General features: G+C 41.2%; 1 protein-coding gene across 1 annotated transcript in view; it reads left to right on the top strand.

Annotated features, from left to right (window-relative positions):
* Positions 1-2,317: 2,317 nt before the first annotated feature.
* Positions 2,318-15,882, top strand: part of ERCC4 (ERCC excision repair 4, endonuclease catalytic subunit) — a 30,572-nt gene continuing 17,007 nt past the window's right edge. The window contains exons 1-7 of the mRNA XM_037151211.2: positions 2,318-2,563; positions 3,783-3,963; positions 7,408-7,603; positions 9,418-9,625; positions 10,593-10,773; positions 11,775-11,903; positions 13,155-13,265. Coding sequence (XP_037007106.2) covers positions 2,357-2,563; positions 3,783-3,963; positions 7,408-7,603; positions 9,418-9,625; positions 10,593-10,773; positions 11,775-11,903; positions 13,155-13,265 — 1,213 coding nt within the window. The 5' untranslated portion in view covers positions 2,318-2,356. The remainder of the gene's footprint in view (positions 2,564-3,782; positions 3,964-7,407; positions 7,604-9,417; positions 9,626-10,592; positions 10,774-11,774; positions 11,904-13,154; positions 13,266-15,882) is intronic.

Here is a 15,882-nt window from a genome sequence, read left to right as displayed (position 1 = left end):
TTTTGCCACATAAGGGATCTATGCATAGGTTCCAGAGATTAGGATGTGGATGTCTTTGGGGAGCCATCATTCCACATACCACAGCTTGGGAATCATGCCTGAATCTCAGCATTGTCACTTCAACTGTGTACCCCAACTACGTGTTGAGTCTCTAATCACCACGTCCTGAACTAAATCTAGGAAGCAGACTAACTAGCTCAGTGTCTTACCCCAGTTACATTCCTATCCTCTCTGTGCCTTTCTTTTCTCACTTGCATAACTGGAGAGATTAATACCTGTCTCGTACAAACTGCTGTATGTACAATGTCTGCAGGCATCCCTTTCCATTTCACCAGCCTTCAGAAATTACTATGTTCTGTTTTAATCTTGACAAAATGTAAGTAAAATATTGGATTAAGTAGTAATTAGGTAGAGAAGCAGATGCTCTTGTAAACTGCTGATGTGAATGTAAATTAGTACAGGCTTTCTAGAGGCCAATGTGGCACTGTGAATGTAATGAAAAGCCTTATAAATGTTTTATTTTTCTCTCTTTATTCCAGTAATTATCCATTTCTAAAGTGTATCTTAGGGGTATGGTTGAATTTATGTACAAAGATGTTCATTGAAATATCATCTATAATATTGGGTTAGGAAGAATGGAAACTGTCAGCCCTGAGAAAGAAGATACCTACTAAGAAGAGCTTCGGACGTGGCTACCTGGGCTCAAACTTAAAGAGAGCCTAACAGCCCTTTCTAGACAGGGGCCTCTCACACAGGTCGCATTTCAGGAAGAAGCCTGCACTAAGCTGCCTGCCTCCCAAACTGAATTGCCTGTTTAAACTGTGTTCCTAACCTCTGAGCCAACCCTATAAAGGAAATCCTGGAATCATATTCGGACCAATAGGACTGAGACTTACCCTGGCAAATCAGTGCTTGGCTTGGCAGCTATATCATCTTTAGCACTTTCACAGACCAATCAGAGAGGCTCCATTCTGACCAATCAGAACAGTGCTTTTTAGACCAATCAAACTGTGAGGATTTGCAGTCTCCATTTGTCTGAGGATGGACCACGGGGTGGAGACTTCTCTCTATATAAGTTAGATTCCCTGGGGCTCAGAGAGTACACCTTCCCTTTCCACCGGTGACTAGAGATTGTGTTTTGGTGGGTGAAACTGAAGCACCAAAGACATCTCAGCAATCCAGAATGGATAGAGTGGAGAGGGGCCTCCAATGAAGGAGCACGGTGGTGCTGTAACACAATCGGACTCTATGTGCCGAATAATGTTTCCTTCCTCACCACACCCCAAACTCGGCATTCCTGTTGACATTGATTTTGGCACCAAAGACCATTGGTCTAAATGTTCACAAATAAGGGATTAAGTAAGTAACTACCATATATCTCATTAGAGAATCTCGCCATGTGAAAGGATTTTGTGAAAGGATATTAAACATCCCGTTTAGAGGTTTGTCAAATGTTAATGACAAACTCGGGGTTTAAAACGGGGTTACTTATTAGCTCATATTAGAAAGAGAACTCAGTGTGGTGAGAGAGTGTGTGTATACTTTTAGTACCTATACTGAAAGTATAGATGACATGTTACAGTGGATACTTCGAGGTAATGGAATAACAAGTGATTTTTATTTTGGCTTACGTCTAATTTTTTTTCTAACAATGAAGGTTGGAAAAGGGGATTTCTACACAGAACAATTTCTCTCAGTAGATTAACAGGCATTTCTAGACATAGAACAAATACTACCAAATGCTACCGAAGGTGTCCCTCTAGTGGGAGGTGGGACAGGGCTACTGCGGAACACATGGTTGACACTATTTTAAATAGTTTATTGTATTAAAGACCTTCCCAGAGAAACAAAGGCCCTGAAATTAGTAAACTATTCTGCTTACTCAAAACATTTTTGTTCTAAGCGCACTTGGAATCACTTTTTCAGTTGTCATGGTCGGGTAACTAAGCTTCTTGTATTTCATTCTGCTGTCCTATATTTTCGTAAGGTGTGTTCCAGGTGCAGGTTTAGAACGCCTGACTCTCAAACCCAAAGTACCAGACAATGTGAATGACTGAAGCCTCGGGAGTGGAGCCTGAGGCAAGTACAGGACACCAGTTGTGAGCTCTAGCACCTCCTGGTGATTCTACCGAATCTTCCGTTCCACTCGGCTCCTCTTCGACTGAGTTCGGTCAGCACTCGTCTCTCTTCGGCTACGTTCGGCCAGCGTTCGTCTAATCGGGGTCTGCTGTCTTCGGCTTCCTTCGGGCTACGCTCGTCTAGGCTTCGGCTCCTCTTCGGCCGAGCTCGGCTGACTCTCATACTCACGGGCTCGGCTCCCTTCGTCGGCGTTCGGCCGCTACCCGGAAACGCACCCATGAAACCCGGACCGTCAGCTCGACTGACGGCTATGGCGCCGCTGCTGGAATACGAGCGGCAGCTGGTGCTTGAACTACTCGAAGCGGATGGGCTGGTGGTGTGCGCCCGCGGGCTCGGCGCGGACAGGCTCCTGTATCACTTCCTCCGGCTGCACTGCCACCCGGCATGCCTGGTCCTGGTGCTCAACACACAGCCGGCCGAGGAGGTGCGGCAGCGGGCAAGGGTTGAGTGCATCCCCACAGCGTTGGAGGCCTCCGGGGCCGACACGGGCCCCAGAGCGTACGCGAGGCCTCTGAGGATAGTGCAGGGCCCAGACGCTGGTGGGAAGGCACTAAATAAGGGTTCTTGAGGCTGGTGCAGAGCCCTGACACGGATGCGAGAGGACCCGAGGGGGGTGCAGGTCCCTGACTAAGGACAGTGAGAATGGTAGAGGGGCTCTGAGAGGAGTAGGGTAGTTATTTGAGGAGGATGGGGGCAGAGAGAAGAATTAGAGGCTCCTGAAAGAGATGGAGATATCTGTAAGAGGACAGGAATAATGAGAGAATCCCAAACTTGGATATTCAAAGAGCTTGCTGGGGTCAAAGGAGTGGAATCTCTGAGAGTAATAGGGAAACGTGAAAGATGCTGAGGCTGGGGAGAACCTTGTAGGGAAAAGGAGAGACTCAGAAGGTTCATCAGAGCTGTGGAAGGAGGGCCCAGGATCAGAAAAGAAAGGAGCTGGGAGCGAAGGATGTTGAGGAAGGGTACCTGGGGTTAAGGTGAGGGATCTATCTGTGCTGCGGGTGTTGAGAGGTGATGCAGGCTGTTCTGACAAGTCTTGTGAGCCCGGAGGAAAATGTCAGGCGAAAAGAGCGACTACAGCCTCCTTGAGGGCAGGGATCCTGTTCCATTCATCTAGGTATCTCCAGTGTTTGGCATAAGCTCAGCAACAACACAGCTTCCCCGTCCTTCATCCCCCAAGAAAGGTAGTATTGAGCTGAAAGTGTGAGGGCCAATGGTCCCATTGACACGATGAAATTCCCTCAAGGGTGGATCTTGACAGCGCTAAGTCAGAACACTAGCTGGGAAAAGGAGCCCCTGGAGGTCTCAAGCCCTGTAAACCTGGCCTTGATGGGAACTGGTCTCTAAGCAGCAGAAGTCTTTTAACCTAGGGTTTAAAAGCCTTTTTTTATTGTTGTTAAAATGCTGATAACAAGTGCAGTGATTCCTTAGTGTAAACCCCAAAACAAAAAAACAAGAAAACCCTAGTTAAATGTAGACTGGCTGATTGATCAACATAAAGTAGCCACTTAGTTTGTATATTCATTATTAAGTTTGTTATCTCTGAGAAGGGCAGCATATTACTTTAAATACAAATACCTGCAACCTAATAAAAACTGCCCACTGTATTAAACGGCCTACTAATCAAGTTTCATTTCATTTAGGAGTACTTTATCAATCAGCTGAAGATAGAAGGAGTGGAACACCTCCCTCACCGTGTAACAAATGAAATCACAAGCAACAGTCGCTATGAGGTTTACACACAAGGAGGTGTGATATTTGCAACGAGTCGAATACTTGTGGTTGATTTCTTGACTGATAGAATACCTTCAGATTTAATTACTGGTAAGAATTTGAAACCTTATTGTATATAAATTTGCACCTTTTGCTTTTAGTCTGTTCCCTCTGCTCAACTCTAAGCTAGAAACTTCTTGTGAGTTGCACTGGTCTTTTCAAACATTAGCACAATGTCAGACACGTTATTTATGCTCAGTATATACATATTTGTGGCCTGAGTAAGGAAAGAAATGTAAGATTGATTTTCCTTGGTTTCGAAGCTCATATTCGGTAACTACTTGGTAATCGGGTGGCATTTACTTATGGAACATAATCAGACTTGAATGTTTATAAACATTCTTTATATATTTTCTAAAATGTTTGGTTTTCCTCTTTAAAGAATATATTTCCCATGATGTGAATTAAACCAAATAGTTACTTAATTATTTTGAGAATTGTTTAATTTTAGCTATAATTAATATAAAAAAGGAATTTTTTATTACTATTTGTTTCTGTGGAAACCTTTTCTGATTTCCCCAAAGCTGCTTCAGAGGCCCTGGCTCTTAGCCGTCAGGTTACCCTGTGCTCCTCATAGCACCCAGACGGCCACCTATCATTGGCCTGTCTGTCTGTCTCACTCATGAGATTCCAAGCTTTGTAGGCACAGGGGCAACTTGTTCATCCAGGCCAAGTAATGGGTACATACTAGGTAGTAAACACATACCTGTTGAATGAGTGATGCATGGATGTACTGTGATCTGTAGTGAACTTGTGGAGGGCAGCAAGACAGGCAATTTGTAATTGTACTTCCCACTTTGTCTATCATATGACCCTGAACCTAGGAGACCCTCAAAAATATTTAATGAATAAACATATGAATGAATCCCTTATATGGTTCATAGTGAACCATACATATAAAGCAAAAGTTTCATTTTACTTTTATATGACATTTATAATTGTTATAAGCCAGGGCACAGACCATGTGGTCACGGATCACCTGACTACGTGGTAATGACTGTGCTTACTAGCAAGTTACTTAACTTTTCATTAAATTTTTTCATAAACCTGGTTTCTTATTTCTTAAATCAAGAAAAATAGTGCCTCCTAGAGTTTCTGTAAGAATTAAATGAGATGAAATAAATTGCTTAGTATTAGTGCTTGGTACGTAATAGCAAAAAATCAGTAATAGCAAAAAAAGATACTGGCTTTTTGTAATCAGAAGTCTTGGTGTATCATAAAGTCTTTTACTGTTTGCTGCTTTCTGATAGGTTGTTTTGTTTATTTTTCAAGTTGATAAAGTGGAAAAATATACATTGAAATGACCACTAGATGTCAGTAATCGTTCGACCTACTTAGGCACAGCAGAATCTGAGTCTAATAAGGGTTCAAAGGAGAATTTATAGGTAGTTTCTAATTAAAAGCTACTTTCTGTATAACTCAGTTAACTCATCTGTAAATTGGAGACAGCAATATTGCCTTCCTCCTAGGATTATTGTCAGGATTATTGAAATGAAATAACCTATGTAAAATTTAACATTCTTAGCATTGTGTGTGACTCATTGTAAGCATTCTCTGATTGCTGTGCGTTGTGATGGTCCAGTCCTCAGGCGGTGTCTTAGAGGAGACTGATGTGAAGAAGTATCTATAAAATGTTACGGAAGCATAAGAAATGTCAGTAAGCTTTTGTGGGACCAGAATTGCCCCAGAAATATGACCTTCTTATTGTTTTTATTTTTTAAAGGGGGGCTTTCAGATGGTGTCACTTGGTAGGAAAAACCTGGGTTTGTTCCCAAACATGATTTGGAACCTTTGGTTTCCCATTACAGGTTGGACGACCTTGATTAAGTTGCTTCCCTTTCCTGGTCTCGTAATAATAATGCCTACTCCGTAGAGTGATTGTGAGGGTTAAACAAAATAAAACTCTATGAAAGTGCCTAACCCTACGCTTCAGGTGTAGTATTAGTTCTTTTCTCCTTCCTCCTTCTGGACTCCCAAAGAATGACAACCTTTTGGAACACAACATTTTCTTAAATTGAAGTTCACCTTTTCTTTAGAAGGTATTTTTATTATTTTTTTACTTTATGTAATATTTCAATCAAGGTCCAGCATGGTCCAGCAAGCATGGCCCAGTAGAGTACTTAGAAAAACCTACCTACTACACGCCAAATTTTTTTTTTATCTTTATTGTATTTTTTTCCATTACCATTTAATCCCCTTAGATCATCCTCCCCCTAACCCCCAGCAATCACCACCACACTGTTGTCCATGTCCATGAGTCCTTTTTCCTTTTCCCTCCAACTGTACATGTACTGGGGTGATTGAAAATCCTTTGTCTTTAAATTCCTAAATAATGCTACTAGTTTTTACCTTAGTTTTAAAAAACAATTTGCTTAGGTAGAACACATATTAGCTCCACCTACCTTGATCCAAAATTTAAACATCAAAGTAATAGAATCTGAACTGAGTTTATTGACCTGCTGGAAGGGGTCCTTGATTACTGTTGGTGTCACTTTCCAGACCGTAGGAGTGATGGCGCCTGGAGCGAAAACATCCAAGCACATTTATAGCAAATGGACATAAGTTACTGGCTGGATTTACATCTAAAAGACTGAGAATCATCATATAATTGAGTTTGGGATCCAGAAAGGAAGTCTGCGCGCTCTTATGTCATCTCATGTCTCTCCCTAATTTGTCACTAATCACACCACATCAGAATTCTGCACATTCAAAAGATCGTCTGGTCCAGGAATCATTTTATAAATAAGGGAAAATGTGTAATTGTTCTTGTTTTTGTGATTCAGAGGTGTCATCTCCACACCCACATGAAAAAAACCTTATCTATTAAACATTAAAGGTTTTTATTTTAAATGGAGTCATTTACCACTCAACTGAATATTCTGATTCTGAAGATTGAGTTATTCTAATAGGATACAATGTGACAAAACATTCTAATAGGATAAAATATATCTAAGAGGATCTCATGTGATGCACCTGTTGCCCGAACTTGGAAAATACGATGATTTTGCCTCGTCCCCATCTGATTCACATATAAAAGGAGAAATAGTGACCCACTCACCTTTCAGAAATTCTTTCTCCACTGGGCACCCCACCCCAGGGCCTCCGCCCCTGTCATTCCCCCTGCAGCTCCCCTGGCCACGAGGCTCATCTGGCCTCCATGCAGCCTTTACTCCACCGCCTTAGTGAGGCCGCTCTGTCCGAAACGGCAGACCACCACCCTTCACACATCCTGCCTCTCCCTCTCTGACTTATTTGTTCTCCTCAGCTCTTATCACCTTATAACCTACCAAATAGTTTACTTACTTACTTGTTAATGTAAGTGCCACGGGGACAGGAATTTGCTTGTTTCCTTTGAGGCTGTGTACCCCCCACCTAGAACAGCGCTTGCCCGTGCTCAAGCAGGCACTCAAGAAAAATGTGATGAATAAGTGAATGAAAGTGAGCCTGAAAATTACATGTCTGTTCTGTCACTGAAATTATAATTTCTCCCCTCAGGCATCTTGGTGTATAGGGCTCACAGAATAATCGAGTCCTGTCAAGAAGCGTTCATCTTGCGCCTCTTTCGCCAGAAAAACAAGCGTGGTTTTATTAAAGCTTTCACAGACAATGCTGTTGCCTTTGATACTGGTTTTTGTCATGTGGAACGGGTGATGAGAAATCTTTTTGTAAAGAAGCTATATCTGTGGCCAAGGTAAATAGCATTATGTGATCAATTTCTGAGAGAAAATCTGCCATCATTTAATTTTGCACTTTAATGTAAAATTTACTGTAATTGGACTTGATACATGCTAGTCAGGTTCATAGCAAGTGCGTTCAAATATAAATACTGTCTGGTCACCACATTGGTGATTCTTTTATTTATTTATTTTTATTTCTTTTTTAAAAGATTTTATTCATTTATTTTTTAGAGGAGAAGGGAGGGAGAGAAACATCAGTGTGTGGTTGCCTCTTGCGCACCCCCTCCTGGGGAGCTGGCCCGTAACCCAGGCATGTGCCCTGACTGGGAATTGAACTGGTGATCCTTTGGTTTGCAGGCCGGCGCTCAGCCCACTGAGCCACACCAGCCAGGGCACATTTGTGATTCTTTTAAAAGAAGAGCGAGATTTAAAGTTATTTTCTGGTAGCACATCAGTGTGTCCCAGTGCAACCATGTCACCCTTCCTTGTCCACGCAGTGCAACCCCCAGAGATCTCCCTGGAGCACAGGTGGCAAACGCAAGGCCTGCGGGCCCTGCACCTTTTTTTATCCGGCCCGGCGCCTTGTTTCTACCCAGTGGCAGTGCCGAGCTCTTTGCCCCTAGTTAAGGAATAGTTACGTTTATACAGTCCTAACATTACATTCGGCCCTTTGAAGGCAGCTGCGAGGTTGATGTGGCCCCTGGTGGAGGAGAGTTTGACACCCCTGACCTAGAGACTCACATACACTGCAGGGGTAGGTGAACTACAGATTTATTGGCAGAGACTCCCATTTCTTCAGAATTACCCATTGGGGAAATAATGCCCAAAGATTTTTTTAAAAGATTTTATGTATTTATTTTTAGAGAGAGGGGAAGGGAAGGAGAAATAGAGGGAGAGAAACATCAATGTGTGGTTGCCTCTCACATGCCCTGTACTGGGGACCTGGCCTGCAACCCAGGCATGTGCCTTGACTGGGAATCGAACTGGCGACTCTTTGATTCGCGGGCTGGCACTCAGTCCACTGAGTCACACCAGCCAGGTCACCCAAAGATTTTGAAGAATTTCTGTAAATTTCTAGGAAAAACAGGAGGTCTCAACTGTCAAACATTTTGCCACCTATGCTAAATAGGTATTTTGGTTATACTATATGGTATTTAAGAGTAGTTGTTGCCCTGGCCAGGTGGCTCAGCTGGTTGGAGCATCATCCCGTGCACCAAAAGGTTGTGGGTTCCATCCCCACTCAGGGCTTATGCCTAGAATGCAGGCTCGATCCCCAGTTGGGGCAAGTGCAGGAGGCAACTGATTGATGTTTCTCTCTCACGTCAGTGTGTGTGTCTCTCTCTCCCATCTCTTCCTCTCTCCCTAAAGTCAATAAACATATCCTCGGGCGAGGATTTTTTTAAAGTAGTTGTTGTAGTCCTTGTTTCTTGATTACGCCTTCTTTTGGGAATCAACAGACTTTTCCTGGAAGAGGCCAGACTGTAAAGATTTAGGCTCCGCACGGGCCATGTGGCCCGTCAGCTCCGCTGCCTGGTGTGACCGCACCCGTGGACGACACATGCGCATTGGGCAGGGCCGTGTTCCAGTATCTGTAAAAATAGGCCCTGGATTCAGCCCAGACTGTACATAGTTTGCAGACCGCTGCCTTATTGGAATAGTTTCCATTCATTGAGGTTAAAAGTATTCCTCAAAACATTGCCATTTTTCTATTTTTTTTCTCCATTGCATTTACAAAAAAAAAGAAAAAAAGTTAGACTATGAAACTAAGACCAGAAATACGTAACTGTTGAAACTCTAGAAAATGTTTGAAAAATATTTGTCTCTTTAGGTTTCATGTAGCAGTGAACTCGTTTCTAGAGCAGCACAAGCCCGAAGTGGTGGAAATCCATGTCTCCATGACGCCGGCCATGCTTGCCATGCAGACCGCCATCCTGGACATTTTGAACGCATGCCTGAAGGAGCTGAAGTGCCATAACCCGTCGCTCGAAGTCGAAGATTTATCTTTAGAAAATGCTATTGGAAAAGCCTTTGACAAGGTGCTCTATTTCTTTTCCTTTTTAAGCCCAGTTTATTATAACTTTAAAGAATGCAAGGTATTTTAATATTTGCAGTGTTCTTAATAGGAATTCGCTGTTGTTTATAATTAAATTGGAGGTGATTTAAAGTATAGATAGCTTCTTTGAGTTTACTGGAAGTAATCGTTTGTAGTAAAATATGTGGATTGGCATATAAGCACAATTCTGACTTTTGTGATGATTGTCTCATTTTAAGTACAACTAGGAAGAGGATAAACAATCTTTTTGCTCTTAAATGACAGCATTTGGATGTCTACAGGCGGAAGAGTTTTACATAAGACTGCTTCAGAATTTATGGTCTCTTGTTTAGAGTAAAAATCATTTGGATGAGTTTTCATTCATGAGGGAAATGTGAAATGTATTCTCTTAAAATTGCACTCTGAATTGAGAAAACAGTTCAAGGAACTTTTATTCTAACTTTTGCATCACAGATTAATATTAGTGCAGATAGATAAATGTCTGAGACTGAGCTGGAGATCCAGAACATGCTGACCTTTAAGAATTCCAGGCGGCTTTTAAAAAAATATATTTTGGTAGACTAAGTTCCTGGATTTAAAACTTTAAATCAACCTCTTTGTCACTGTAAAAAAAAATTTACTTAGTTTATCAGGTCTTTTCTATTCTGACTAATATATAAGTATGGAAAATTATTCATTCTATCCGATCATAAAGATTCTACTCATAAAGCACTCTGCATTATATTTGAAAAATTATAAACATTTTTTAGAATCTCATGGCCTGAAATTTTCTATCTACTTCCTGGGAAGATAATATTTTGGAACTTTTTCATTGTGATAAAATATACATAACCAAAATGTCATTTTAAGCATTTTTAGGTATTTTGGAATGTTTATTGAAACCATAATCTGTATTAATAATAGCGACATTGAACATATTTTAGCAATACTACATTTTATTCTTGTTTTAGACAATCCGCCATTATCTGGATCCTTTGTGGCACCAGCTTGGAGCCAAGACTAAATCCTTGGTTCAGGATTTGAAGATATTACGAACTTTACTGCAATATCTCTCTCAGTATGATTGTATTACATTTCTGAATCTTCTGGAATCTCTGAGAGCAACAGAGAAGGCTTTTGGTCAAAATTCAGGTGGGAGATAAAAGTATTAATATTATCCTAGGAGCTGATTTGGATGTAGTTCTGGATTTTGTTGAGAAATCGGTGTGGGGCGTGCAGTGCTCCCCTACATTGTGTACTAACGTTTCAGATTAAATCTTCATAGCACAAGCATGTAGGTTGTATTGATAGCTGATGTTTCCACCTACTTAACTTCTGTTCTATATAATAATAAATATTCATATCCGTTCTGGGCAATTTTATGTATAGAAAAGATTGTGTATAATACAGGCAGTCCCCAGCCTAGAACTAGCTTGCATTCTGGAAGTTGAGTTGTTAAGAATTTAAAATTCCTTTTTCTTGCAGAAACAGTAAGGCAGTCTGGGGTTTCTTCATCAGGAATGCTGAGGACCAAGAATGAGAGATTTGTAAAGAAACACACACGTGTGACTGGCCACTCTCTTGCGTTCCCATCAGTCACATCCTCCCCCTACTGTTGTGGCCTGTGTCCCTGTTTGGCTAGACCAGTGGTTTTCAAAGTGTGGGTCGTGGCCCCTGAGGCCAAGATTTAATAGGAGAAATAATTTTTACTGCTTCATCAGAGACATTGTTGAGCGATAAACAGCAAATGCACTGCAGGGAAGACCACACCGACTGCCAGGACACTTTGGTGCCACTGCCTTGATGGTGCTCGTGCACCAGCAGTGTTACCGACGCCTGCTTCTGCACAACGATAGGGAATGTCAGCACAGGGGGACAGAGTCAAGTAATGGGCTTGTGCTGTTACAGGCAGGCTGCATTATTAGGAGAAGAGTCCCCCTGAAACTATGCTGGGGATCCCCGGTGGCCTGTGGCTCAGGCCACGCTGAAAAGCGATGGTCTAACCAACAAAGACAGAGGCCACTGTAAGGGAGAAGCTGGGGTTCGGAGAAGAACAAGGTGGCGGCCCGATGTGCACACAGGGCATGTGATCATCCGAGATTCTTTAAAATTAACTTTAAGTTGAAGGGCTTCTTTTTAACTTTTTATATTAGGTTGGCTATTTCTTGACTCCAGCACCTCGCTGTTTGTAAATGCTCGAGCAAGGGTTTATCGTGTCCCAGATGCTAAAATGAGTAAAAAAGGCAAAGTGTCCGGAAGAGTGGAGATTAAAGAAGAGCAAGGTATCTTTATGGGCTTACATCTTTAAATGTGTCTTTATTTGAGTATTTGGAGTGGAATTGTTTATCAAGTTACACTATAATTTTAAAGCTCTTTTCAGCCATATGAAAAATGTGTGACTGTGTGTTCAGTGTAGTTACACATAACATATGTAATGTGTGTTAAAAGTGTTCGCCGTGACAAGTCTTAGAATCCATTGCCAGGGAATTCCAACTAATAAATGCCAAGAATCAAACAAGTGTATTCTTACTGCAACATAAGAACTATAGACTTTTTTTTAACTTCAGAGTAATTACTGCTTGGGGCACTTAAAGTCTTAGTGGAACATTTTAACATCCCTTTAGTTTTTAGAGAACATAAATATACTAGAATGAGGCAAATCTAGATATATTCCAACACTCATCTAGTAGGTATAGTAAATGTAACTGTTCTTTAAATTACGTGTATTAGGTTAACACTGGTTAGTAACATACAAGTTTCCGGTGTGCGGTTCTGTAGCACATCATGTGTGTGCTGCACTGCGTGCTCGCCTCCCAGAGCGCGGTCTCCTTTTGTCACCATGTCTGACCCCCTTTACCCTCTTGGCTCTCCCCCCACGCCCCTCCCCCTCTGATAACCACCATACTACTGTCTGTGTCTGTGAGTGTGTTTGTTCTGTTTGTTCACTTGTTGCTTCCTGTTTTATTTCCACATATGAATGAAATCATATGGTTCTTGTCCTTTTCTTTCTGACTTATTTTACTTAGCATGATACTCTCAATCTACATCAAACTAAAAAGCATCTGCACAGCAAAAGAAATCATCAGCAAAACAAAAAGGCAACCAAGTGAATGACAGAAGATATTTGTAAATGGTATCTCTGATAAGGGCCTAATATTCAAAATATGTAAAGAACTCATACAACTCAACAACAAATTGGTCATTGTATGTTTAAGGTGCAGGATAAGGTTAATGCTTAGTTTGTAGTTCAAGGCTCTATTTCAAAACTTAATTCAGTATATTATTAGTGACCATGAATATCACTCTCTGTCAAGGCATTATGAAACCCGTGTTGATGTTGGCGTGAAGTGTCTTTGATTTAAACCACAGGAGACCATTTTCAAGGAAGCAGATCCTGTCTGGTATTAGGGAGGAAGCTCAAAAGGAAAGGGTTTATAAAACGGTGCTTGTGTTTCTGTTGTTCAAAAGTCTTCAGAAAACTTCATGGATAAATATTATCACAGAGAATGAGGTTATCTTTTATTTCTGTACAGAAACAAAAAAGGAACTGGTCCTAGAAGGCAACCCTAAGTGGGAAGCACTGACTGAAGTACTGAAAGAAATTGAGGCAGAAAATGCAGAGAGTGAAGCCCTCGGTGGTCCAGGTAGGTAACAAGGAGATGAGGACATCTGCTTTCAAAATCAAACAAGTCAGTCTTTCTGGTTAGCTCTTTAAAAATAACTTACTATTGTGTTTATAAAATTGTAGAGGAATAAACGCTAAAGGAACACCAAATCCTAGCAGCCACCCTCTTTCTGTTCATTCAGTATGACCTTCTCCAGGTTAAATCATTTGTACATTCATGAAAGCAGGTTCTTTTACTGGTCTGGTTCTCAGGAATTCTATTTAAAGATTCCCCTGATCTCCACATTTATATTTACCAGGCTTGAAATCTGGAATACCCAAGGAGAAAACCAAAGGATCTTGTTTTACTTTCTCAGGAAGTATTTTCCCAAAGAAGCATGAACTGTTGTAAGGGCTGACACAGACCTGGCCTTGCGAACATTCCAGATTTTAGGGCTGCTCTCTTCAAACATGAGCATGCTGGTTGGTTAGTATAGACTAAATCTGAACTAAACTTAAAAACTAAAACCAAATAGAAAATAAAAGAAAACTAGACTTTTATATGTATCTGTTGAGTCTTTGAAATCGTGCAAAGCAATAAAGGCAAACACACACAATGCTTATGTTAGTAAATATGCTGGTGATATTATCCAGAACTGATGGTGCTGTGATTTAGGACCTGAAGTCATATGTGCTCACCTGGAAAAAGTAAAAACAAAATAAAGATAGCAGAAAAGGAAAAAATGAGGTCTAGCAGCCATTATGAACTTTGACATCTTTTCTTCCAGGTTTTCTTTCCCGTATTTTCTATTTCACATTGTTAAAGTCATGTATAGGTATAATTTCTGGGTGTAGAATTGACGAGTCAAATGATATTAACATTTTCAAAGTTCTAGAGACATATTAACACAATGCTTTACAGAAAGTTTTTAACAACGTTTACTTTTTCTAGCAGGATAAGAAGAGCTTATTTATTTTTCACTTAGCTAACAATGACTAGAGAGTCCATCTGTGTGTGTGCATGCGTGTGTGTGTATACACATATATATGTAATAATTTTATTAATTTGATTAGAGAAAAATGTCATCTTGTTTTAAATTTTGATGTTAGACCAGCTCAGTACTTTCTCAAATGCATCTTTTCTTTTGTGACCGATCTTAGTTTCCTTTGCCAACTTAGGCTATGCCCTTAGTTTGTGTGGGCTTTTTATATAGTAAAGATAATAACATTTATCATTGTTGTGTAAAGTTGTTTTGTCTTTAGGGTTTTTTAATTATATTTTATTGGTCATGCTATTACAGTTGTCCTGATTTTTCTCCCTCTGCCCACCTCCACCCAGCGCCCCCTGCTCCCTCAGGCAATCCCCCCACCATTGCCCGTGTCCATGGGTCACACATATAAATTCTTTGGTTACTCTATTTCCTATTCTGTACTTTACATCTTCTTAGTTATTCTGTAACTACCTATTTGTACGTAATCCCATCACCTCTTCACCCATTCTTCCCCTACCCCTCCCCATCTGGCGGCCATTTGGTAACTAACTTCTTTCCTCTTACTGCTTTTAAGACTCTATCTTTAACCTTTGGCATTTTAATTATGATGTGTCTTGGAGTGGGCCTCTTTGCATCCATCTTGTTTGGGACTCTCTGTGTTTCCTGGACTTGTATGTCTATTTCCTTCACCGAATTAGATAAATTTTCTTTCATTATTTTTTAAAATATATTTCCAAATTCTTGCTCTTTCTCTTCTCCTTCTGACACCTGTATGATGCAAATGTTGGATTGCTTGAAGTTGTCCCAGAGGCTGCTTATACTATCCTCATTTTTTAGGGTTAATTTTTCTTTTTGTTGTTCTGCATGGTTGTTTTTTCCTTCCTTAAGTTTCAAATCTTCGATTTGATTCTCTGCTTCATCAACTCTACTGTTTCACTGTAAATTGTTCTTTATTTCATTAGTGTATCCTTTGTTTCTGACTGGGTCTTTGGATCTTTTTTATGCTGCTGAGGCCCTCACTAAATTCCTTGAGCATCCTTAGAAACAGTGCTTTGAACTCTGCATCTTATAGATTACTTATCTCCACTTTATTTAGCTCTTTTTATGGAGTTTTGATTTGTTCTTTCATTTGGGTCGTGTTTCTTTGTCTCCTCACTTTGGCAGCCTCCCTGTGTTTGTTTCTGTGTATTGGGTAGAGCTGCTGTGACTCCATGTCTTGGTATCGTGGCCCAATGTAGTAGGTGTCCTGTAGGGTCCAGTGGCACAGCTTCCACTGTTACCCAAGCTGGGTACCTGAGTTGTGCTCTTCTTGTGGGCTGAGTACACCCTTCTCTTGTAGTTGAGCCTTGATTGCTGTTGGAAGATCAATGCGAGGGATTTACCCAGGCCAGCCAACTGCAAGGACTGGCTGTAACCACTGACCACCAACCTCTAGCCTCCGTGGGGGATCAGCTGTGCAGGGCAGGGTGGTGGTGCTCCGATATGGTCTATAACCCTGTACTGGGTGTGCTGGCTCTGGGGTTTCCCAGATGGTACAGACCAAGGTCAGCCCCGACTTGTGTTTTGCCCAAGGCACCCTGTGTGAGCTGAAAAGTAATCTGGGATGACCGCTATTTGTGCTGGGCTTGGAGATTTTCAGGTGAAACCAAGCTGTGAATCTAATCT

The sequence above is a fragment of the Artibeus jamaicensis genome, unplaced genomic scaffold, assembly GCF_021234435.1.
Source record: "Artibeus jamaicensis isolate MK-2021 breed Jamaican fruit bat unplaced genomic scaffold, CSHL_Jam_final contig_729, whole genome shotgun sequence".
NCBI lineage: Eukaryota > Metazoa > Chordata > Mammalia > Chiroptera > Phyllostomidae > Artibeus > Artibeus jamaicensis.
Note: the sequence above shows the minus strand (reverse complement) of the source record. Positions and strands in the feature narration are given on the sequence as shown.